This window comes from Stenella coeruleoalba (assembly GCF_951394435.1).
Source record: "Stenella coeruleoalba genome assembly, chromosome: 1".
NCBI lineage: Eukaryota > Metazoa > Chordata > Mammalia > Artiodactyla > Delphinidae > Stenella > Stenella coeruleoalba.
The window spans coordinates 42,473,122-42,500,642 of NC_137169.1; the positions used below are offsets into that span (position 1 = coordinate 42,473,122).

The 27,521-nt window shown below is 36.9% G+C and overlaps 1 protein-coding gene across 2 annotated transcripts in view; it reads right to left on the reverse strand.

Moving 5' to 3' along the window:
* EPS15 (epidermal growth factor receptor pathway substrate 15) overlaps positions 1-27,521 on the reverse strand; it is a 159,859-nt gene that overhangs the window by 42,470 nt on the left and 89,868 nt on the right. For both annotated transcript variants that reach the window (XM_079901716.1, XM_079901715.1), the window contains 6 exons: positions 24,433-24,505; positions 10,277-10,438; positions 9,688-9,885; positions 3,589-3,792; positions 1,525-1,641; positions 1,209-1,299 (listed from right to left, as the gene is read on the reverse strand). In XM_079901716.1, the coding sequence (XP_079757842.1) occupies positions 1,209-1,299; positions 1,525-1,641; positions 3,589-3,792; positions 9,688-9,885; positions 10,277-10,438; positions 24,433-24,505 (845 nt within the window). The remainder of the gene's footprint in view (positions 1-1,208; positions 1,300-1,524; positions 1,642-3,588; positions 3,793-9,687; positions 9,886-10,276; positions 10,439-24,432; positions 24,506-27,521) is intronic.

Genomic DNA, 27,521 nt, shown 5'->3' on the forward strand with positions numbered 1-27,521 from the left:
ACCCACATACAATACTGGTGGGAATATATAATGGTACAGACACTTTGGAAAACAGTTTGGCAGTTCCTCAAATGATTAAATAGAGTACTATGATCTGATATATACCCCGGAGAAATGTAAACATATATCCACACAAAAACTTGTATATAAATGTTCAAGATAGCATTATTCAAAAGAGTCAAAAAAGTGGAAACAACCCAAATGTCCATCAACCAATGAATAAGTAAAACGTGGTATATCCATCCAATGTAATAATATTCATCGATAAAAAGAAATGAGATATTTAACCATACTACAACATGAGTAACCCTTGAAAATATTAGGCTAAATGAAAGAAGCCAGACATAAACATGTATTGTGTAATTCCATAAATATGCACATCTACAGAGACAGAAAGTAGATTAGTGGTTGCCTAGAGCTGGGGATAGGGGAATGGGAAGTGACTTATAATGGGTATGGAGTTGCTCTATGGGGTGATAAAAAATGTTCCAAAATTAGATTTTAGTGAGGATTATACAACTCTGTGAATGTACTCAAACAATTTAATTGTATACTTTAAATGCTCAATTTACATATCTTTTATCACTTTATCAATAAGGAAGTTTTTTTAAAAAGAGTTCTAATTTCTAGGCTTATTTCTGCCATGACTCTAAACAAATTATTCCATTTATGTACCTCAGTTTCCCATCTTTAAAACTGACCTATCAGTTTCACAAGGTAAGTTTGGAAATAAGTAAAAAGCAAAAAGAACTTTGAAACAAATGGTATTTAACGAGTTTACAATGACATCAGACATTTTAATTTATTAAACTCATATTTCTTCAATAAGACTGTAGGCACCTTAAGGGCAGTGATCGGGCTACTAACTACTACAATTTCCACTCTTTTAAAAGCATGATGTTGGCACTTTTGGTAATTAATTGCCGGTTGACTTAAGAGTGCCCAATCTCCTCTCTTTCTTTGGGCTCCTATTCTGAAGAAGAAACATACTCTTAATTAGGGGTCCCTGAGACATAAGCAAAGGCTTAGTTCCAGGACTTAGTTGCCTGAAGGGGACAAATACTAAAATCTGACTATATAAAACCTCACTCTCCCTTTTACTTTTGTTATAACGAGTAGGCTCTCAAAACTGAAGCCCAAATTCCTATACAGCTTATGTATTAAAACCCTTTTTGGTAAATCTGTAATATAAATATAAGAGTACTTACTGCCAACAAAAGGATCAGACTGGAAAAAATCCAAGTTTGAATCTGCAACTGGATTTGTCAGTGAACTTGATTCTACATTAAATGGATCTTCCTAAAAATAATTTTAAATTAAAAAAAAATTTTAGAAACCAATGTTTTAAAAGGTAACATTTAAAAATAAAATAACATGTTTGAAAAATCAATTGATGGTAACATAAATATTTTTGTGGTCATAAAGTCCACTTAACACATTTTTCTCTTTCCTTAGACTAAAATAGTGTACAGCCCATCTTGAGAAGACAGTGATAAAAACATTTAATTATAAAATTATTTTTACCTCTTTTGAATGTCTGTCACTATTAAATTCAGGACAAACTTTTTCCTTAACAACTGTAGTCACCACTTCGTTTTCATCAGTCACACCAGAAGGCGGTATTTCAGGACTACTTCTTGCCTACAAAATATTAATTCTTCATAGACTTACAATGTATTTTCTACTTGGCAGGAGAAACTGACAAAGAATAGTCAAAAATTACTAAAAAATTTTAAAAGACAAGCAGAACATATTCAGTGAATGACTTCTCCCGTAATCTTTCTTAAGAAAATGGTATTACCAAGCATCATAGCCACTCAAGGCCAGAAAACTTCAGGTCTTTCTTAACTACTTCCCTTTGGTCATCCCCCAGCTATATTCCAAGTCTTGCTGAGTCTACCTCCTATCTTTTTCTTAAATCCTTCCTTTCTTCTCCATCCTCACTGTCACTATCATTCATTTACAGTATCATCATTTCTGGTCCGTGTTACTGTAGTAATAACCTTCCAACTGCCTTCTGCCTCCAATATGTGTCCTTCCCATCTACCTTCTTATGGTAGCTAAAGCAATAGATATAAAATGTGAATCTGATCATGACTCTCTGGTTAAAAGTCCTTCAATGGCTTCCCGTTGTTTTCTGGATCTAAATTTCTGATCTAAGAAGTGCAAAGGGCAATCTCCATTTCAAACCACCCTATGTCTTTGAAGGATAACCTCGTAATCTCCATTCTGTGCTTAAAAAAAATATTGTATAATATATCCAAGACTGCACTGTCGAAATAATATTAAGTCTGTTAATTTTACATCCTTAATATCTCTCAAATTTGTATTCTTCTCATCATCATCCCTCCTGTTACTGGTTAAGTCTAGGTTAAAACAATTCTCAAACAGACCATTCCAACAGTCTCTTACCATACGGCTGTGTCCAGTCCTACTCTTCAATCTATTATCCACTTTTTTTTTTTTTTTTTTTGGCTGCACCTCACGGCTTATAGGATCTTAGTTCCCTGACCTGGACTTGAACCTGGGCCACGGCAGTGAAAGCGCCAAGTCCTAACCACTGGACCAACAGGGAATTCCCTATCCACATTTTTTAAAAGGTAAACTCAATCCTGTCGCTTCTTGCTTAAAAATTCTTCAATAGCTACTCACTGTAGTAAGATGAATTCCCCAATGCTTCAAGATGAATCCAAATTTCTTACTCTCTGGTCCTTTCTGACCTACAAGTGGTCATTTTTATCTAGGTACACATTATAATCACCCATGGAATTTGTTTTTAAAATATATGTACCTGGCTTCAACCCAGAAACTCTAGTTCAACAAGTTTGAAGTGGGGCACAGACATCTCTATCTTGATAAAAAGTACAGAGGTAATGCAGGTAACCCCCTAGGAGAGAGCCTCATCTCCTACCAACACATTCCCCACCATCACAAAATATCCTCCAAAAACTTCTCATGATCCTGTGCAGCATGTTTTCTCCCATTTCATACCTATGCTAATGCTGTTTCCTCTGCTAGGAAGGTACTACCTTCTCTGTTGCTTAACCCCTTCTCACTTCAATGGCCACTTGTAAAGCTTCCCTATGACATCTTCTCTGAGCCTCCTCCAAGCTGTCCTACCTGAATATCCTATGCTTACTTTAACACAGCCTTTTAACACAGTGTTACATGACTAGACTGTGTGCAGCTTGAAGACGGGGTTAAAGGTCTTTTGTCTCTGTAGCTCTCATACATAACAGCAGCACTCTTGCATTAGTTGGTGTTCTCCAAAAAAACCAGTAAATAAATGTCCTCAATGTTATGAAATAAAGAATTACTTTCAGCTTTGGGCAAGAGTACTTAAAAACTATTTTTAAAAGTTACTATCTACAGAACTACTATTCTGAAAACATGCTCTATAACAACAGATCAGTTAAAATTATATTTCTACACTAGTTAAAACTGTTAGAACCCATTCTCCGCCTCTCAACTGTCTCCGATGAGGCAAGGCCACATATTTACATTAGGTATGATGTCAACAAAACTTCGATCTAAATTAATTGTTTTTTCTGAAGTTGATTACGAAATTTAAGGAACTGTTAAACTCACTGGAGACTCCTGGTGTATGGACTCAGACTCTAGGTTGCTCTGGCCTTCAGTGTGCTCATTAAGATTGGCTGTTTCACTGCTGCTGGTGCTGAGACTGCAATAATCTGTAGCGCCATTCACAAGAATGCTGTGTGGACTACTGCACCAATTTAATTGATTATTATGGTTTTCCAGCTCTTTCATTTCCATCAGTTTCATTTGCATCTATCAACACAAAGTAGAAATACAAAACAGAATTTATTAATAGAAAGACATGTAATGTAAAAATAACTATATACTTAGACTTGGTCAAGGAAAAATTTGCTTCCATTAAGGAATGCAGCATGACTTAGTAATCCATCCCAGCAAGTTCTCCTCTTGAAATTCCAATATATATGGATATGCTTTTTGTACATCTTCTGATGCTCTAAGAATTTTAATTCAAATATCTGCAAATTGGCAATCCTTTAGAATATAATTAGAAAAAAGGTCAGGGTACTAGGAAAAAGATAGCACAGTGGCAGAGCAAGAGAAGATTTTGTGATGAAGCTTTAGGAGAGAGAAAGGAAGTTGAGGAAGAGTACACAAGACTTTGGAGCCATCCATACTCCTATTGGGAAGAAGAGAAGTGAAGACAGAGGTGAAATAAGCTAGTGTTCTATCCTGTGGCATTACTTATTAATGGGCTAGAGCCCTAGGAAGTAGTCTCTAAATCTAAGGTATGCCAAACAGGTTAAATAAAGGACTTTTTTTAATCTCAATAGCCAAGTGACTTTATACACCTGGGACAACAGTGGGACAAAAAATCGTATGCAATAAATTGTAATATATATAAAAAGAAAACTGTGGGGCACCAGAGGAAGGAAAAAATGCTTATTTATACCAACGTCTACAATAAAAACAAATTTACATATACCTCAAAGAAACTGATAGCAGAATCAAAATTGTTTCTAGTGAAAAGGAATAATAAATGGAATTTTACTGAATAGCACCCATTTTCACACAAAATATATATTTTTTAATTATATTGGAGTCCTCTTTATTAGCATGTTGTATTTTTTGTTTTTAGCAAATATAAAAATTACCTATTGACATTTTGTAAATCAAGGCTCTGTTCCCTAATCTTATTCCCCTAACATTCCCCATAAGGTTTTTAAGTTGCTCAATTTGGAATCTGTAATTTACCAAAGGTCTTTTCAGGGCCATTCTGGACTGGGAAACAGATGTAAATCTAGCTCTATCACCTTCTAGTTAGGTGATCTTAGTCAAAGTAACCTCCCCAAGCCTCCATTTCTTAATCCATAAAGGTAGTAAGAACTATCTCCATAGATGAATGTTAAGTGGAGCAAGATAGATTTGAAAGAACTCTGTAAAATGTAAAGGCCTGGGCTTTCCTGGTGGCGCAGTGGTTGAGAGTCCGCCTGCCGATGCAGGGGACACGGGTTCGTACACTGGTCTGGGAAGATTCCACATGCCGCGGACCGGCTGGGCCCGTGAGCCATGGCTGCTGAGCCTGCAGGTCCGGAGCCTGTGCTCCGCAACGGGAGAGGCCACAACAGTGGGAGGCCCGCGTACCGCAAAAAAAAAAAAAAAAAGTAAAGCCCTATGTAAAAGATGGACAATGTGTGTAAAAATACCTGGCACACTGCATTTCTCACTATTATAGCAATTAAATATTCCTGTTCCTTTTCCACTAATTCACTCTATTTTTAAAAAGATAAAGACTTGAGCCTGAGGGTAGAGACCACAATTTTTGTTACCAACTTTGTATCTCCAACATCTAGGACAATGATGCATACTGTAAGTGCTTAATATATGTTCACTGAAAAACGCAACTATTATGCTTATAAATTTAAACAGTGGGCATCAGTAAGCATATATGTACATATCTACCAAACTGCATTGTAATTAGGATTTAAACTAACAATCCAAAAATACTACATATTTATTAATCCACAGCATAGGCCTTGTATATTCCTAGTGTTACAGAGCAGTGGCTTATAAACTTACTTTAATCCATAGAAAGAAATAGATTCCCTGACCCAGTAAATATATATGTTTATATATGTCTCTCTGTGTGTATTTATATACATAAACACACATATATAGATGCATACATCATATATATAATTATACACACACACACGCACATACAGTGGTAAAACAAGTTCCATGAAGTAATACTTACCCTTACTGCATGTAATGCATGCTGATATTTCCTGTTCTCCCTTATTTCATTTAAAAAATTTATCATGACCATTAAATCAATTTTAATGCCCACTACTACCTTGCAGTATAAAATTTAAAAATTAATACTAAAATAATACCCATCATACAGATGAAACAGTAGGGTGAAATACTTGCCTATCAGAAAGTTCTGTTTAGGGCAGTTTGTTCCTTATAGTTATTTCTGAGACAATCAATAGAATCGTGAACACAACTAGGCTTTCCTGTGTCTGGTTCTCCCATGCACCTGTCACTAAGCCTTACTCTCTACGTAAACTTAGAGGATACGGGAAAAAAAAAAAAATCACACAACTAACACAAGCTCTTTGCAAATTGTGCAAGAAAAGTACAGTAAACATTTAGAGTGCCAGAAATACTTGGATAAATAGTATATATTGTATAAGTAAGTTACATAGAGTTAAGGTCAAAGGTTCTTTGTTTTCTTGCAAATACAAGGTAAGAAGTAAAAATAAAAATTCAGCAAGTCAGAAAATTTTTCTTTAGTTATTTCTTTTCCCAAAAAAGCTATAGTTAAGCTTTCGAGAGCAACTTCTTCTTTATAGGCCCTCTGTGGAAAGACATATAGTCACTGAGTCAAGTGTAACAGTTTGGTATGTTTATTCTTAAGGTTTGGAGATCAGACACAAGGATCTAATTCCTTTCACAGACACCAAATATATTCTGGCACACTTGGTAGTACAGCCTGCTGAAACTATTTTCCATGCTCAAAAACACTGTTTTATTTTCTCTCTGATAATTTATAATATCCAGAGTCCTTTCTATTTTTCTCATTTATGCTCCTTCCTTTGAAAGAAATCCTCTTTCAAAAAAGTCAAAGAAAAGAAAATGAAAAGACAAGCCAGAGACTGGGAGAAACTATTTGCAAATCAATTAACTATCTGATAAAGGACTTATCTCCAGAATACATATATATTTTTAAAAACACTTATAATTTAATAATAAGAAGAACCCATTTTTAAAAAATGGGCAAGGGACTTAAACAGATGTTTCATCCAGAAGGATATACAAATGGCTAATAAGCACATGAAAAGATGATCAACAACTCTAGTCATAAGAGAATTACAAATTAAAAACTATGAAGTACCACTTTACATCTACAGGAATGACTATAATCAAAAAGACAATAAGCGTTGGTAAGAATGTGGAGAAACTTGGAACCCTCATACACTGCTAGGGGGAACATAAAATGGTACAGCCACTTTGGAAAAGTTTGGCAATTTAAAGTTAAAAAAAAAAGTTTAACATAACTTTACAATATAAACAACTTTCATATCCAAGAGAAATGAAGACATATGTCCACACAAACAATTGTATGCAAATACAAAATTTAAAGCAGCATTATTTGTAATAGTCAACAAGTGGAAAGGATCCAAATGCCCATTAATGAATGGGTAAACAAAATACCTTATACAATGGACTATAATATTGTTACATGCTACAACATGGATGAGCCTCAAAAACATTATGCTAAGTGAAAGAAACCACATGAGAAAGACCACACAGTGCTTGATTTTCTCTATGTGAAATGTTCAGAAAAAGCAAATTTATAGAAGCAAAACATAGATTAGTAGTTACCTAGGGGTAAGAGTGGGGACTGACTATAAATGGGCACAAGGATCTTTTGGGAGTGATGGAAATGTTCTAAAACTGGATTGGGATGTTTCAGCAACTCTAAATTTACTGAAAATCATTGAATTGGATCCTTAAAACTGGTTAATTTTTTTTTTGGATCTTACACAGAACTCTGGGTTCAAAAATCAGTACTTGGACTTTGCATTTTAGCCCAGCAGGGCCACCCAAGTGACATTTCCGGGGAACAGAATCAACTTCCAGTAAATCAGCAAGCTTCCACCACAAATGGAAATATTCAAATGAATATTTATAAGAAAAAATTGAAGGTATACTGGAAAGAGAATGTTTTTTTATTGTTGAAATGCCTACTGCTCCAAGCTAACAGTTTAAACTAAAAATCAGGATGTTGCTGGGTGGGGAGAGTAACAAACATTTTATGAGTGACTGTGCAATCGTGTTTGTTATTACTGAAGGAAAAAAGAAAAGGAAACACCGCCCAGTGCACCGTGTTCATTTCGATTTCCAATGACAGAGACTGTTGTGGTGTTTGGTGGCAGAGGAGAAAGACCACTGAAAAAACTGGTTAATTTTATGGTCTATAAATTATACTTTAAACAACAGGTTTTTTTTAAACTCAAAGAAAACTATTTTAAAGACTGTCCATTTATCTGGTATCATTCCCACTAGGATGACTTTCTTTTGGGTTTCCTACCTGTTTATTGAGTACCTACACTGGGACAAGAACTGTGCTAAATGTTAGGATAAAAATGTATGTTTCTAGACCTAAAAGCTCCATCTACTGAGGGAGACAGACACATAAACAAATGTGCAGGGGGAAATGTTATGATTGCTATAACAGAAGTACAATGTCCAATAAAGGCAGGGTTCAGAAAATCCCACAAAGCAATAAGAGGTTAAGCTATGTCTTGCAAGATGAGTGAGCAGGTATTCACCTGCCAGGCAAGAGGGGGGAGGGAAGCATATCAAGGGGAAGGACTTCATTATGTATAATAATTAAGTGACCAGGTTTTAGAAGATCTGAATCTTAGGCTGTGGCTCTTTTGAAGGCTATGTAACCATAGGCAAGTTACTTAACCTTCCTTGGCTTCAATTTGTTCAAATTCAAAATGAAAGGAATGGGCTACATTATCTCTATGTACATCTAACCATCTTACCATCATTCTATAAAGTATTATTCTCCATTTAGGGAAGTCAAGAAATAGCATAGCGAAGGATCTATATTCTTGATCTACCATAACACTGCATATTTATCTATATAAAGAACAATTTCCTAATTACAAAAAATACAGGTCTCTAAATGAGCAAAACTGATTTTAAGATAAGAATCCCAAAAGGGAAGGCACTGGGTTATTATTTATAAAAATAAGCAACACATACTGAGCACTTATTTACCAAACACTGTGCTCAAACGTCTCACTGGTTTTGCCTCACTGAAACTTTACAAGCAGCTCTAGGAGGTAGAGGAGTACTGTTAATTCTCCAATTTTATTTACTTTTTAAAATTTGGCCATGCCACACAGCTTACGGGATATCTTAGTTCCCCGACCAGGGGCTAAACCTGGGCCCTTGGCAGTGAAAGGGCAGAGTCCTAACCACTCGACCACCAGAAAATTCCCAATTCTCCAATTTTTTTTTTTTAAATAAATTTATTTTTGGCTGCATTGGGTCTTCATTGCTGAGCGCGGGCTTTCTCTAGTTGCGGCGAGTGGGGGTTACTCTTCGTTGCGGTGCACGAGCTTCTCACTGCAGTGGCTTCTCTTGCTGTGGAGCAGGGGCTCTAGGCATGTGAGCTTCAGTAGTTGTGGCATGTGGGCTCAGTAGTTGTGGCTCGCAGGCTCAGTAGTTGTGGTGCATGGGCTTAGTTGCTCCACAGCATGTGGATCTTCCCAGACCAGGGCTCGAACCTGTGTTCCCTGCGTTGGCAGGTGGATTCTTAACCACTGCGCCACCAGGCAAGTCCCCCCAGTCCTCCAATTTTAAAGATGAGGAATATGATACTGAGAAGATTGAGGCAGTAAGTGGCAGAGCCAGCATTTAAACCTAAACCATCTAACTACAAATCCTGCACACTCAACCAGACTCCAGTGATAACCATAAGATGTACAAGATACGTGACAGTTTTAACTTATGACAGGTGACAAGAAGCCTATTCATACAAAATGACTGAAAATGAAAAATAAACTAGGCAGAGGGAGAAGAAGCAGATCGAGAAAATATCATTTACTAAAAGGGTATGTGAGTGCCCATTTGAGTGTATTTTTCACTGCCACAAAGACTTACTGAACTTATTTCCTGCTGTGAATCTTGCAGGTGCTGCTGAAGAGGGCCCAGCTGGGCCTTCCCTGACTCCACACTCTCCTCCAACTCTGCTGTTTCTTGCTGTAGGCGACTCAGCTCTTCCCTAGCTTTGGCCAGCTCTTCTTCGTAAGTGGAGATCTGTGATTCTTGACTAGTTAATTCAGCTTTCAGGGATGAGATCTATAACATGGAGGTGAATGAGAAGAAAGGGGGATTAAAAAAAGAAATGTCATTAAAATATTCCATAATGCATTAGGTTTATTTGTTTAGTTTACTATTTTGGTGGTTTTTTTATGTATTTTTTGTAGAGAAGGGCAATCAGGGGACTGACAGAGGAGAGTGGAAGGCATAGGTACCATACCTCCAACTAAAATTTGGAAAAAAAATATATGAAGTGTCCTACTTCCCCTGTAATTTCTGGATGAAACATGCCCCATCTCCTTCAATTCCCTGAACTTCATGTTGACTAGACTGCCATCTAACAATAAAAGCAACAAGAAGCAGAGAATGTTTCCATCTTAAGCCAGCAAAAGCAACTAAGGTATAGATACAGTAAACCGCCAGACTTTACCAGCTGGGCCTCCTCAGCACACTTCTTCCTGACTTCCTGCAGTTGCTCCTCCAGCTGAGCTTTCTGCTCATCCAGCCCATCAAGGAGTTCCTGTACTTGCTGTTTCTGGGCCTGCAGTTTTTGCAGATTAGTATTCTCCCTTTGAACTTCATCTTGAAGATCCTGAAATACAGGAAAATTAACGTATTTATTATCTTTGGAGGCAGGGGAAGGTTAACAATTTATAAAAGCCTATCTTAAGGGAAGGTAAAGTCTCATCTTATTAAGTACATTGTGTTGATGGATTGGAGGATTCATAGCTTTAAATACAATCTTTACTTGAGGACTTCTTCCCTAGATTCCAGATTTAGAAATTCAATTCGCTTACTCAAATCCATCCTTGGATGTCTGATGGGCTTCTCTAACATATCAAAAACAGAACTCCTGGCATTTCCCCCACCCCATCTGCTTTATCCTCCATTTTCCCCCTCTCAGTTTCTCTGGCCAAAAAATATAGCATCTTCTTTGACTCTTCTCTTTCTCTCACATCTCATCTCCAATCTGTCAGCAAATTTTTTGCTCCTTCCTTCAAAATATACTTAAAAAACTGGCCACGTTTTTCTTCAACCTTGGTCCCAATCACTTTTCTCTCTTTCCTAGACTGCTGCCTTCTAATTGGTTTCCCTTCCTCCATGCATGCTACCTTTCAGTTTATTTTCAGCACAGCAGCCACTGTTAAAAACCCACGTCAGGGCTTCCCTGGTGGCGCAGTGGTTGAGAGTACACCTGCCGATGCAGGGGACACGGGTTCGTTTCCCGGTCTGGGAAGATCCCACGTGCCGCGGAGCAGCTGGGCCCGTGAGCCATGGCCGCTGAGCCTGCGCGTCCGGAGCCTGTGCTCCGCAACGGGAGAGGCCACAACAGAGAGAGGCCCGCGTACCACCAAAATAAATAAATAAAAATAAAATAAAATAAAATAAAAACCCACGTCAGATGATGTCACTCCTCTACGCAAAACTCTGCACTGACTTCCCATCTCCCTTACTGTAAAAACCCAAGTCTTTACAATGGCCCCACGTGATCCCATCTCCCAGCTTCATTTCCTACTGCTCTCTCCCTTGCCCACTCTATTTCAGCCACACTGGCCTTACTGCTGCTTCTCAAACATGTCAGATATGCTCCCTTCTCGGGATCTTTCACTGATTATTCCCTCTTCCTAGAAAGTTCTTCCCCCAAGTATCCACATGCCTCAATCCCCCATCTCTTTGAAGTCTTTGCTCAACTGTTAACTTCTCAGTGAGGCCTTCCTCACCATCACCCACCACCATCTCCCTCCACTGATTCTCCTTCATATACAGCATATAATTTTATTTATTTTCTAGAAGAGCTTTTATTGAGATAATTTACATATCATACAATTCACCCATTTAAAGTGTACAAGTCAATGGTTTTTAGTATATTTAGAGTTGTGGAACCATGACCACAACAATTTTAGAACATTTTTGTCACTGCAAAAAGAAACCCCATACCCGTTAGCAAGTCACTCGCTATTTCTCTCCCAATCACCCCAGCCCTAGGCAACCACCAATCTACTTTTTATCTCTATAGCTTTGTCTGTTCTAGATATTTTATATGAATGGACTCATACAACGTGTTTTTTTGTGACTGGCTTCTTTGCGACTTAGCATGTTTTCAAGTTGCATCTGAGTTGGCATAAAATAATTAAATAGCTTTATGAGATATAATTTATACAACCATAAAAGGTGCCCATTGTAAGTATACAACTGAGTTTTAGTAAATATATACAGTTGTGCAATGATCACCACAATTCAGTTTTATAACACTTCCACAACCTAAAAAGTTCCTTCATACCATTTAGGAGTCAATTCTCATTCCCATTTCAAGCCCCAGGCAAACCAGTGACCTGCTTTCTGTTGCTATAATTTTACCTTTTATAGACATTTCATATAAATAGAATCATATAATATGTAGTCTATGGTAATGTGTAGTCTACTGTATTCTTTCTTTTTTGTTTTGTAGTCTACTGTATTCTTATACCCAGTATATTTTGAGATTCATCCATGTTACTGCATGTATACGTAGTTTGTTCCTTTTTATTGCTGAGTAGTATTCCATTGTATGGATATACTTTTGATGGACATTTAGACTGATCCTAGTTTTGGCTACTATGAGTAATAGAACGTATCTCCTTCTATTAGAATGTAAGCTCCATGAGTCCAGGGATATTTGTGAATTTTGTTCACTGCTATATTCCCAGTTCCCAGTATACAAGAGGTACTCCATTACTATTTAGTGAATGATGAGTAACACAGTAAAGATGTTAATTCTCTCCTAATTAATCTATACACTCCAATGAAAATCCTAACAAGATTTTCCAAGGAACCTGAAAAGCTCTGGAAGAACATATTCTAAAAATTATTTGGAAGAACAAAGAAAAAAACCAAAAACAGAATTATAAAATGTAAAAAGGACTTACCCTATAAGATATTATGAATTACTGGAAAGCTAGGATAACTAAGACAGCTTGGTTTGATGCAAGGATAGACAAATAGATCAAAGGAAGAGAAAACAGAACTTAGACACAGATCTAGATATATAAAGAAAAAATGATGAGAAGGCATGACATTAAAATTGACCGGAGGAAAAGAGAACTAACTATTCAGTAAATGATGCTGGGCATACCCGTATGGCAAGAAGAAAAAAATTATAAGTCTCTAAATCATACCAAACAGAAAAATTAATTCCAGGTATACTACAGACCTAAAGTGAAAGACAAAACTTTAAAATGTGCAGAAGAAAATACAGATCTCAGTGTAAGAAAATTTCTTAAAACAAAAAAAGATAAACCATTTTGAAAATGACATGTTTATTTATTCATCTATGTGCTAGATCTTATGCTTAATGATAAAGGATACAGAGATTAGGGGCTTCCCTGGTGGCACAGTGGTTAAGAATCCGCCTGCCAATGCAGGGGACACAGGTTCGAGCCCTGGTCCAGGAAGATCCCACATGCTGTAGAGCAACTAAACCCGTGCACCACAACTACCGAGCCTGCACTCTAGAGCCCATGCACCACAACTACTGAAGCCCGTGCACCTAGAGCCCGTGCTCAGCAACAAGAGAAGCCAGTGCACTGCAACAAAGAGTAGCCCCCGCTCACCACAATTAGAGAAAGCCCGCGTGCAGCAACAAAGACCCAACACAGCCAAAAATACTAAATAAATAAATAAATTTATTAAAAAAAAAAACGAATACAGATTTAAAAAAAATACAGTGGGAAATCTCTGTACAAGGGAGAGTTGAGAGACAGATGAATGCAACCTTGCCATTATCATTACCACCATGAAACACAGCAGCCAAGATGGCCAAATTTACATATCCTCTGACAATTGGGGTTCCTCATTTGAACCAGAGAAGATCATTTGAATGACTATTTTCCCAATTCTCTGAAGAATGGTAAATTACTAGTACCACTGCAGATGCACAGGAGAGAGGTTAATTCATTATATACAAAGGATTCCATAGGGAATTAGGACTTGATTGTCTCCAGGAACCACGGGTGAGAAAGAAGAATGGATTGATAACTCCTAAGGCATGTGTCTGCACGAGGTGGGCAGAGATCTCGAAGAGAGTGAAGTAAAATTGTGAACACAAGTTTCTAAAAGTAACACTATCCTTTAAATAACATACTATTCAAAGACCCCAATGATCATTCATCAGAATAAGAATCTAAGAAAATAGAAGAAAAACTTATCAGAAGGTCTCTGAATTATTGCATGACTTATACAAGATAGCATCATCAACATGATAGCAAACATTTTCAATGGCCCTTACATTGTGCTAGGTACTGTTACACTCATTTACACCCCATATGACAAATCTATGAGGTAGATACATGAGAAAACTGAGGTACAGATGAGCAAGTAACTTGTTCAAAGATACAATTTAGCAAGTGATAAATTCAAACTAGGTTTTTAAAAAAATTTTTATTGGAGTATAGTTGCTTTACAATATTGTGTTAGTTTATACTGTACAGCAAAGTAAATCAGCTACACATATACACATATCCCCTCTTTTTTTGGATTTCCTTCTCATTTAGGTCACCACAGAGCATTGAGTAGAGTTCCCTGTGCAATACAGTACGTTCTCATTTCTCCTTCCAGAGTCTGAGCTCTGCTATATGCTATGCTACACACTGTCTGTAGACTAAATGTTTCACACATGTGCCACTATTTTTCAAATATATGCAGATGCTCCTGTGATTAAATAAGACACTGAACCATGTTTTTAATAACTGCTTTTTAACTTATATTTTCTCAACCAACTGATCAATTTAAAAGTACAACTACTACCATGCTGCTTTCCTTTAAAAATTCCCTTAAAAGAGCCAACACAATGGATGATCAATGAAAGACTCCTCTTGGGCTAACATTCCATGCGTCTAGGTGATTACAGATTCATAATGGTGAGCTCTGCTAGTACTTTATTATTAATTTAGCAGCATGCCTAAATATTTTTTTAATGCCTAAGTTTTTAACCTTGCTTACACTGTTAACCAATCCACACTCAAAATGGAGATACACCTTTAGATATGCAGCTCACATTGGCTCTCAATAGACACATGCTAGTTTTCATTGTCCCTCTCCTGATTCATAATTTATTTTGCCTTTGTTTCTTCCTATTCCAAATGTCTAACTTTCTTAAAAAAATAACTCATTGCAAAGGAGATTTCTTTAATCACTCTGCTATTTCAAAAATATACGATGGTTCCCTCTTATCTATAGGATAAAGTAAAACAGGCTACAAGATACCTTAGAACCTTCAATTCTGGGCCCAACATTATCCTTCCTCTTTTACTACCCTCTTTTCTTCATGGTCACCTGTGCCCCATCCTCAATAGACCCTCTTTCTCCAAAAGACAATATACTGCAATGTCCGTGTGCCTTTCCTACACCATCTGCTCTGCCTTGAATGCCCTTCCACACCATTGCTATCTGGAAGCTCACTTTTCATTCTTCAAGGCCCAGCCAAATTTAATATCCTCTGACCCACCTTGAAGTTCCTTTACCTGTGCTCTTACAGCAGTTTGTACCTAACCTCTATTATGACACTTACTACACTGCATTATAGTTACCTCTAAATAATAACCTGCTGAAGGACAGAGCCAATGCCTCATCTTTCTTAGAGGTTCCACAATCTAGTGCAATACCTCGCACATTCCAGACGATTAATTAGGCAATGATTCGTAACTATCACAAGGATTCTAGTATCTGGGAGAAACTAGTGGGAAACGTGCCTGAGGCTGACAGAAAGGGCTTTATGTTCTTTCAACATACTATGGGAAAGCTTCACTCTGCATTTAAACTATAGCAAAATATTAAAACTAGCCTCTAACTGACCTATAATAAATGCACTTTGTTAAATTAAAATAACATCTAAATTTCTATACTGATTCAATATTTGTACAGTCAATAGACCAAGACTGATTTGACATTTAAAATTTCCAGGGGGGCTTCCCTGGTGGTGCAGTGGTTGAGAGTCTGCCTGCCGATGCAGGAGACACGGGTTCGTGCCCCGGTCCAGGAAGATCCCACATGCCGCGGAGCGGCTGGGCCCGTGAGCCATGGCCGCTGAGCATGCACGTCCGGAGCCTGTGCTCCGCAACGGGAGAGGCCACAACAGTGAGAGGCCCGCGTACAGAAAAAAAAAAAAAAAAAAAAATTTCCAGGGACTTTCCTGGCAGTCCAGTGGTTAAGACTCCATACTTCCAATGCAGGGGACCCGGGTTCAACTCCTAGTCGGGGAATTAAGATCCCACATCCCACGTGGCACAGCCAAAAATTAAAAACAATTTTTTAAATAATAAATTTTCCATTATATGGAAATAATCTTTACTGATTTAGCATGTCACTGTGGCATATATCTTTCTCATGCTTTTAAACTTATGAATTTCTTTTTTTACATTTATATTATATTCTATTCTTACTCTTCAGAAAGGCATAGTAACAGCTTCACTTTAACGCAGTAGCTTGAAAAACTACAGTGGTTTGAAAAATTCTCATAATTTAATTACAAAATATTTTGAAAGCATGCCACCTGCAGATCTGAAGTAATTTTATATTTGGGAAAACAACCCACTGTCAATACTCTGTTCATAAAATTATTATATGGTTTATATATAATGATATACTGATCCAAAAAGCATTTTTAAAGAAATGCTTAATAGGAATAGGAAAAATATGTTACTTATTCCCATCTTCGAATATTCTAATTTCCTACCCTCTCCCAAACCCCGAAGAAAAATCTTGGACTTCACATCACTAATAATACCCAGTCTTTATAAATAGATGTAATTATGATGTCTCTACTTACATTGTAAGTACAATTAGAAAAACAAAATTTGCCTTAAAAGGGTCACGTAATGTAAGAAAATGTCTAGGACATAATGTTAATTTTTAAAAGTTGAATACAGGGACTTCCCTGGTGGCACAGTGGTTAAGAATCCGTCTGCCAAGGCAGGGGACATCGGTTCAATCCCTGGTCCAGGAAGATCCCACATGCCGTGGAGCAACTAAGCCCGTGTGCCACAACTACTGAGCCTGCGCTCTAGAGCCCGCGAGCCACGACTACTGAAGCCCGCACACTCTAGGGCCCGTGGCAACTACTGAAGTCCACGCACCTAGAGCCCGTGCTCCGCAACAAGAGAAGCCGCTGCAGGAGAAGCCCGTGCACCGCAACGAAGAGTTGCTCCCACTTGCCGTAACTAGAGAAAGCCCACGCGCAGCAACGAAGACCCAACACAGCCAAAAAAATAATAAAAATTAAAAGTTGAACACAAAGGCATATACAGTATAATGGCAAATAAATATAAAGCCATTTATATACATTCATAGAAAATATAGCAAAATGTTAACAATGGCTCTCCCTGGAACGTGAAATTGTAGGGTTTCTTTCCTTTTATATTTTTCTTTATTTTACATGATTACTAGGGACCCATATTACCTTTATAATCATAAAATGTCAAGTTTGCAGTGTTTTAAGTATCACATACCTCTCATGGTTTCATACCAATATAAAAATATTCCGATGTAACTGAATTTTTATGTACGAACTACCAATAGTGGGATTGATGCTGGTTTCCTTTAATAAAATGAACCAGATTTCAGAACTTGCATTTTTAGAGAGTCACTTTAAACGCACCCCTAGAAGAAAAGTTTATGCAAGAGGAAAAGGGAATAAACAAGCCAATATAATATTTACTCATTCTTGCCCTTTCTCTTCCAAAGAGCAAACACATTCACTCAAATTTCCCAACCTCACTTCTTGGCTATAGTAAAAATCCACATAGTAACACAAAAGCACAGGCCTTAAGCGAAAGGTTACTGAGAAACTACCTCACATTAGTGATATATTTTAAGCTGGATAGATGTCCACATTAAAATTAATTATAATTAATGTTTCTCCATGTCTCATCTAAATATGAAAAAGATCTTCTCTAAAAAAAATTCCAACATTAATCCACACACACAAAGGTCTTCTTTTTCAGTAAGCAAACTTAGTAAACTGCACAAAATCAAAATGAACAGATGCAAACATACACGTGAACAAGAATCAGAACCAAACTTCACTGTAAAATTACTTGGTAAGACTACTACCACTGTAATGCATTTTCACAAAAATTTCAATATCCAAATATACTTGGCTATTTTATTTTGGTACAGACTTGCTTATCCCGAGACTAAGTAAAGTCAACAGATGTACATCTCCCTCCCTGCCCCCACCTCCTGCCCACCCTTGAGTAGGGCAGCAGCAGGTTCTCTTGCAAACAGTGTCTTCCACTAAACTAGGATAACTTTCTTTTTATCTTAAGGTAGCCCTTTGGGAAAATCCTCTCCTGAATTAGTGCATAACCTCAGTTACTATCAAATGCCATCTCATCAAGTGAGTGACTAAAGACATTTGCAGATGCCTTCCTAGTTACGTTCTACTTTCCATGATCATGCTCTACTTACTCACCTGTGTCATCAACAACAAAAGAAAAGAGGATAGCAGCAATTAGAAAATGGCAAGGATAAAGTGAACAAGACTTCTGTAATGCGTTGCCAAGGTCTGTTTTAGAAAAATACCAAAGCAAGCCACATCCAAGGTTCCTCATCCAGGAATGAAGGGATCCTTGACTGGGATCTTGGCTTTATTTTAAAATAAATTTCAAAAAAATAAGAAAAATAAAAATAAATTTCAAGGGAAGTGTCCTATTTTCTAGAAATCACACAAGTTAAAGAAAATGATAAATTTGTCCCCATTCCTCCATATTCCCTGATGTGCTACGGGGGGTAGTGGAAATAAAATTTAAACAAATACATAAAAATTCTCAGCTAGGGCTTCCCTGGTGGCGCAGTGGTTGAGAGTCCACCTGCCGATGCAGGGGACACGGGTTCGTGCCCCGGTCAAGGAAGATCCCACATGCCGCAGAGCGGCTAGGCCTGTGAGCCATGGCCACTGAGCCTGCGCGTCCAGAGCCTGTGCTCCGCAATGGGAGAGGCCACAACAGTGAGAGGCCCGCATACCGAAAAAAAAAAAAAAAAAAAAAAAGATTAAAAAATTCTCAGCTGTATTTAAGAATAAAATAATTAATTTTAGCAACCCAAGTCAGTTGTACAACTAAAGAGGTAAATCTATGAAATATGAATACATTTGTATCTGTTTCATATAAATACAGAGTAAAAAATAAACAACAGGACACCAGTTTATGAATAAAACTTTAAAAAAAACCCAAACCATATATACAGTATATCTATACTTGTACACTAGTATATCCATACTTGAAGAACTATTAAAAAGAACAAAGGTAACTTGAAGTATTTTGGTAATCTTACAGAAAATGCTATTTAAGTGATTAAAAAAAAATCCTACAGACTAATCCAAAACTATAAATAATCAGGTACATTCGTTACGTTGGCCTAATTCTCAAAATGGAAGTTATAGGAATATTCTCTCCTTTTTTAAAAATTTATTTATTTTTGGCCGTGTTGGGTCTTCGTTGCTGCGCGTGGGCTTTCTCTAGTTGGGGCGAGCAGGGGCTACTATTTGTTGCGGTGTGTTCTCATTGGGGTGGCTTCTCGTGTTGTGGAGCATGGGCTCTAGGCACGTGGGCTTCAGCAGTTGTGGCACGTGGGCTCAGTAGTTGTGGCTCACGGGCTCTAGAGTGCAGACTCAGTAGTTGTGGTGCACGGGCTTAGTTGTTCTGCGGCATGTGGGATCTTCCCGGACCAGGGCTCGAACCCGTGTCCCCTGCATTGGCAGGAGGATTCTTAACCACTGCACCACCAGGGAAGCCCCTAGGAATAGTCTTCATATAAAAAAGTATCAACTATAGAGCAAGATGTTTAAGTCAAAGACCAGAAAGGGAGTCTATTAAACTAGGGTAGATGTTAGAAAACCCTACTAACAGCCTGCCTTTATTTCTCAATCACATGCTTCTCAGCATGTTCTAAGAACATTATCGCCAGGAAAAGAATGTTGAGCTCATGTATCTAATTTTATTTCTACCCAAAATAAGTCATCCTTCTTCATCTAGGGAAAAAAAATATGGGCAATTACTAGGAACTACTAAATCTTTACTGATAAAGTTTAAATAACTGGGAGCTTCTCTCTCATGAAGGTAGAATGAACAATATGGAAATGTCTGACTCTTCATGATACCAGCTGTGCTCCTGATCCATTCTGCCTGTGGTTTCTGAGTGTGTGTTGCCCTATTTTTAATTTCATGCACAAAATGGAAGTTTATTCATTTCTACTGTCAATATCTTCCTTAAATTTACCTCCATCTAAGAATAATTACCATACATAGTGAAAAATAAGATCCAAGGTACAATTTCTAAGCTTAAGAAGCTCACAATATAAGCTATAAGATATTGGAATCTATATACATACACATTAAAATAGTACATAAGGTAACGTACTGAACGTGCCATATAAGTGTACACACACTTCTCTGGGAGTTCCAACACAGGAAAGACAGGTATAGACTGAAGGGACAGAGAAGAGAAAGTTTAGAAAAGTGGTCAGTTTGAGCTGGACTTTAAGGCATGGGTAGAATTCACATAAGCAAGGGGGTAAGGAACATTCTAGATTGCAACAACAAAAGGTATAAGGGTGGGAATAAAAAAGAGCATGTGTATGGCACACAGTTCAGAGGCAGGCAATCAAAAAATAAGTAGTACAAGAGGATGGCCTATAATTTTTTTTCCAATTCCAATATATCCATGAGGATGACATCCTCCCATTATTAACAGTGGCAGTGGGCAGCAGCAAAGATTTTCACATCTGAGAGTCATAACTAAAATTGGTTTAGGAAGAAAGTCAGGAGGAGGATGGAGTAAGCACTTACAACTGACGTCAAAATTTCAGATGTTAGGTGATAGGGGTGGCAGTAGTGAGAAAGAAAAACACTGACAGAAACAGAAAAGTTCAAAACTTGAAGCCAATTTTTTTCAACAAGATGAGACTCATTTTAGATATACTGGCTTTGAAATGATAAACCTCAAAATGCCTAACTGGAGATGTCAGACTGGCACTCAAGAGAACTGAGGGCTTGACAAATATTTGTGAGTTATCAGTATACGGATGACAGAGGGTATGGAAAAGGGAGGAAAGAGGGGGTCGGAGTGTGTCCGTCTGTCCCTGGCAAAGGCAACAGAAGCAAAGGGTCAAAGAGGTGGGGCTATGAATATCTAGGAGAATGCAACCCAAGAAATCAGTAACCAATGTAGGAAGGACCAATGGATTTGGCCTTAAGATTATTCTTGGTTCTGGGGAGATAAATTAAGCACAATGGTATGGGTGAACAGGAAACTAAGTAGGGTTACTGAAAAGCTAGGAAGGGGGAAAAGGGCCACACAAAGAAACAACAATAGAGAAAAACAGGCTGGTAGCTAAAGTGACAGCAACAACAACAAAAAGGTATTTTCAAATTGGTTAGTCCTACATAGCCATGTGAAGATAGAAGTCAGAGAAGAAAGAGCATGATGATGGAGAGTAACGGAGATGACAGTAAGATATAGAATACTACTATTAATTAGAACATATACTGAACGCTTACCTTGTGCCAATCACTCTGAGGCACTTTACCTGCATTATATCATTTTATTCTAACAGCAAACTGTTTGGTATTTTTATTATCTCATGTTACAGAAGAGAAAACTAATATGTAGAGTGGTTGAATTCCTTCCTTAGGATCTCAAACCTTGGAAGAGCCAGAACCAGGAACTGAATTAAGTTTGTCTGATACCAAGTCGTTTCCTATAAACTTCTATGCAAAACTGAAAAGCATACATATGAGAGGGTGAATTCCTAAATATGTGTTGACTACCTGAAGAAAATTTTTTTTTTTTTCCTGAAGAAAATTTTTAATAAAACTGTACATATGCAGTTTAAGGTAGGAAAGAATGTGGGTCTACCTTCTCCCTGTAACAACAAAAAGCTCAAACCATAAACATCTGAGATAGAATATCCTTTTACAGTTTCCCCTCCTTGGATCATTTTGGGCCTAATTTCTCCATGGAACTTCACAAACTAGCAGTGTACATCATATGAGTTAAGTGATCATCTCACGACATAAAATAGGAAGTTAATTGCTGGTTTGCTCTTTAAGAAAAAAGTCTTGAACTGTAAGTTTTCAAGATGGTAATTCATGGGAATACATACAGGAAACAAACATGTAGAAATTAATTATGTAGCAGATTTTCTAATTTAACTGAATTAGGAAGACTATATAAATGCTAAAAAAAACTAATCTTTTGGCACTTTGGTCACATCTAAAGAGGCTTTGAAAGTTTGGTTTCTGTGCTTGAGATATGAGCTCATATAATCACTATCTGTGACTTTATAAATATGGAGAAAAGTAAGAATACTCAGAAAAGCCAAGTTTGGATTAGGCAGAAAGACATTTATTGATGGTCAATATTCCCTTACTTCTCCCTTGATGTCTTCATTCTGGCATTATTCATTAGCACCTACATTAGAAAGTGGTGTCAGAAGCAGTGAAGTTCTTTGATTCTGATAGTTATTAATAAGCTCTAGTAAACTGCCTTTTGCCAGAGAAATTAGAAAATAAGCATTAGGAGTTCAAGTTAGTTACAGATCTTAATTATTCATGTTATTCCTACTCTGTGCCTCATTACCAATGGCTAAATCAGAGTTAACTCAATAGGTAATACAATATACTTGTTACCATCTTCAGGTAAGTTGTCTTGCTCCAGAAAATTGAAAATAATCACTAAAATGAAAAGTTTTAATTACTTGTAGTTGTCAATTATCATGTTATTCTTAATCTAGTATCTCATTACCATGGACAATACAACACCTGTATTGGGGTGGAATAAGTAATGAATCTACTAATGCAAAGCTTTAATCCTGTGTTTTTTTTTTCAATGAACTTGCACGCTCAACCATTAGAACTTGGCCTATACTAACCACGCCCCAAGATATCTTTTATTTACAGCACCTTATGCAAAACAATTCAACAATTTAGACTTCCTCTGCCAAGCACACATTTTGGATTTGGCAAAGCTTAAGAATTAACATATACCTTACCATCACCACTAAGTAAAAGAAGGACAAGCATATAACAAAGCAATTTTGACTGATAACAAAACTTCTATAAATATAAGAAATCAAATATTCGAGGGTAGCCGATTTAGCCTGAAAAGAACAATGTAAATTTTAGTGTTCTCCCAAAGTGGCTATTTAAAATTCCCATCCTCAAAAGATGCAATAGTGAAAAACCATAGATAGATGTACACAAATAAAAAAATACTGTCTACTGCAAAAACCTTTGTACTTCGAAACATTATCTAGCTAAATTTAGAAGCTGTCCAATATTATATCAGTAACTATTTCTACCGCTTCAGATTGAGAAAACTTTTGAGATTTTATATTCCATTCTTAAGCTATTTTCAGCAATAACTGCTTAAAGTCTATGACTCTTTTGCATTTCTTAAGAAGTTCAAAAATTGCACAAAAATAATGTAATTGAGGTAACCATTCCATATCTCACTACCACAAAGAGAAATATATTAGTGATCATCTCTTAACTTTGTATCACCTTTAAGAAAATCCCAGAAAAATAAGTACAATAATGGAATCAACTTCTAATAAGACGTCTCTCTCTCTGGCTTCTTCCTCAGCCCCTCAGTAAATCATTCTCCCCACCCTAGCATGGTCCACTTGTCAGACAATCTCTGGTGAATGTGCTACATTAAAACAAAATAATGGATCTAACAATTTTAGAGCTTTTGCCCATTTCAAACTATCAGGACAAGGAAATCCAACATACAAGTAACATGTTAAGAAATGCCCATCCATGAGCTCTTACTGGCAACTGCTACCAGTGCTTTGATATCCAACCTCCTGTATGTGCTGGTGTGGCATTTAAGAAACGGTGCTCCAATAACATGATCACATGCATTGCTTACTGCTCTAAATGCAACACTGCCCAATTTTCTGTATTTTTAATGTTTGAAATACCTCGTTTGCGTCACTTCCCAATCAGAAACTGAAGTTTTATTGTCTTTTCTATTTGTAAAATGAAGCTACTTAGCACTTAGTGAAAATGAATTAAATCTCTTTATGCCAAAGTTTAAGATATCCTGGCTACTAAGCAACTTATAAAATACTACTGTAAATTGTTCCATATCATTTCCCACCCTATCAGTATTATGAGAGACAGTCCTTTAAAATACTAGGTCTCCTAGTTAACAAAATCTCACACCCATGGAAAAGCAATCTGCGTTTTCATGATGATGATGATGATCTCACTCATTCAGTTTTATTGACATAATAATATTTATATCATAAGTCATTCAAACTTACCTTTAAGGATATAATATGCAAATAAATATCATCTTAAAATACCTTTAAAGCTGGAAATTTACACTGAAAAATACTGCTTGATCATTGTAGTGTAATCTTTGCAGGCCAGAATTAGGAGAAAAATAATCATTTTGCAGAAGATAAAGATTTATATCACATAAATAATAGGCATTCCCTTGACCTACTCATCAATACCACAACCATCACATAGTAAACGACCCCATACATTTAAAATGAATCCTCCTAAATCAGATATGGAATACTGAATTTTACAGTTCACATACCTGAACTTCACTTGTTCTCTGTTTAATAGTATCTTCTTTCTCCTTAAGGTCCTGTTCCACATTATTCTTTTCCCTAGAAGACCAGCAAACAATGCAAGAATATTTGAGAACATCAGCTACAGCTGGTATGGTTATCCATCCTCCTAATCCTGAATCGTTTTTTAAATACATAGTGAAACATTCAATTTTTAAATGAAGGGCAGATTTTTCTACCCTCTTTTAATTATTTATGGAATAGAAATCAATATAAGCTCTGTTTGTAAAAAAAAAATCGCTTTCTCACTAAAATGTGGTGAAGAGAGAATAGATTAAAAAAGGAAGGGGAGAAAAATAATCAATGAAACACTCAGGTTTCACTGATCTCACTGTTGCTATGGAAATGCTGCCCAATGAAAATTGCTGGTGAAAAAAAGGAGGAGTTGCATCAGCTCTGAAGCTTAACCCTTAAGTATCACTGTCAAATAAAATGAAAATGGCTAATAGAAACAGTCAACAAAATTAGGGAAAAGGACATTTACTGAAGTGTTAATTTCCTCTTAAATCTCACTTGTGTGCACCAATTTTAGAATGAAACAACAGAGAAAATAGAAAAAGATTGTCAAAACACAGGCCATTTGCTCTATTAAATACCACATCTGCTCAAAAGCTATTTTAGGATCACCCATAAATACCAATTGATCAAATATATAAGACAATGTACACTAAGTAAAAAAAGAATCACATTAGCATTTATCTCTTTCTACTCTTCAGGTCAAACATGTTAGGATCCACTTTTAGTTTGAAACACCATTATCTAAAGTCTTACATGCTTCCATCAGAGCTGGATTCCTAAAGTGAATCTTAAGCAACCTTAGATTCATAGTTACAAAACAGAGCTATTTTTTTTTGACATAACAAATTTAAATGCCCGTTTGTACTGAAATCTACACACCCCACCCCCACTCCTTTCACTTTCTTTTTCTACAAAATGAGAGGAAAAAGCCATAGATTTCTGCAGCAATACATTTTGGGGGTGGGGGAAAGGTAAAAGAAGGCAATAAGAAGGGAGGATGCCATTCAATAAGTCCTCCAGATTAGTACTGCAGAGTTTCTTCTTAGAGCTTCATGGCTATATTTCAGTTTCATCCCAGACATAACCCAAACAGAGGATCAGCCTCCATTAAGCTGAGGCATAAAGTAAAGTGAGAAAATTACACCAAAGGAGATACTTAAGGGAACACTACATGCTACATTTATATTTCTCACCTTTTTTGAGGTGAGATTTTAAATGTAGACAAAAATCAACTGTTTTGGATATGCAGGTGCAATGCTCTTAAGATTTATATGGGAGGAAAAAAAGCACAGTAATAAAGCTATTTGTATACTGTTACTTTTAAATACTTGAGATGGCCAAGGAGCTCACTAACCGTTTGTCAGATGGGTCAAAATGTGGGTCAAGATGTCAGTGGAGATTTTAAACATTCTCTTACCATGTGAATCATTGTTGCAGCCCGTTACTCCCATAATACCTCAATCTACTTATTAAGCAAAGTTCATTCCCCACTTCCAATCCTTATAAAATTAGATAAAATTGAAAACTAGAAAAACACAGGAAGAAACATCTAAATATACTCCACAAATTCTGCAAGTGAAATCTTAGAAATTTTTTCTTTCCTCCTTAAGTGAGAAGAGTGTTTTCAGTCCTGCCGCAGCATGTCAAAGATTAGTCACATGAAACACTAGCCTCCTCCCTTCATCCCAAATCCTCAGGCATTCCACACTAGGTCAGTATCAGCTCAGCTCCTCCTTTCTGACAGTAGATAATGACAAAAACAGAAGACGCAACATGGTATCATAGACCAAAACTGCACACACTAATGTGCATGTTTGTATTCAATCCTTTCTTGCTCCCCTGTTAACTGCTGTCACTGTGCCTGGTCAGAAGATAAAGTGTGCATGCAGGAAAACAGGGCTGCAAGAAGGCAGTGAGCTGACTTAACACAGCCAAGACACAAGAATGGGAGAGCAAAAGAAGGAAGCTCACTTAGTGAAAAAAGAAAACAGATTACAAAGGACTCTCAGCTCTAACCAGCAAACAGTCTATGTTTGGCTAAAATGGAGGAAGCTTAGAAAGTACAAACTTCTCTTCATAATTTTGGGTGTGGCAGGGGTGCGGAGTGGTGGTGATGTCAAACATCCTGAAGACCATTCTCAACTAAATAAAATATGGGAATCTTTAGGGATTAATTTCTCTTAGTCTGAGATCAACTGAACTTAACTTTCAATCCACTTTTATCTAGTAAAATTCTGGTCTCATAAGTCCTTTTTTTTACCAAAACCAAGTAGTATAACATAAGTACTGAACAGAAAACTTTAAAAATAATAAAATGACCAGTTATATTACTTTCGATAAAAAAACATTATTAATGAAAATCTGTCCTATAAACCAGACTGAAAATCAAATAATTTTCTCATTAATTTAGATTATAATTTCAGAGATACGAAATTGTTATACTGTGGTATTCCACAGACACTTAACCTCTATAGCTATCCTTCTCATTTCAGGCAAGTAAACATATCTAAACACACATTTAGGTACACTAACCATGGTTGACCATGTTCTTTACATTCTCCTCTCTTTCAAACAACAAGTATATTTTTCTAAAGGTGATGGATACATTAGTCAATACAAGAATATCCAAGCATTCTGTTTAACATTAGTAATTTAAAATTTTAATTCTTTTCAAGATTCTGTGCCACAATAAAAAGACATCTAGATTAAGTTTCCTGAGGAGCCCACCAGTATATGTGGATAAGACAGACATATACTTCAAAACAGGTGTGTGAGCATTTTGCCGCTTATCTTGGAAATCAGGAAAAGCTATTGCCTTCATCTTAGTAACTTCTAAAAAAGGGAAATGATCCTATACACCCTCCATTTTAGACTATCTCTCTGGCCCTATTCACTCCCAAGATAATAGTACATCCTGAGGAATCCACAAATACCAAAGCTATAAAGAAAGGCCAGAGAAGGAGCTCCCTGGTGTTCCAAAAGTTGACTGCTATGATTCCATGGAACCTAGAATCTGAACCAGGAAGAAATGCAAAGC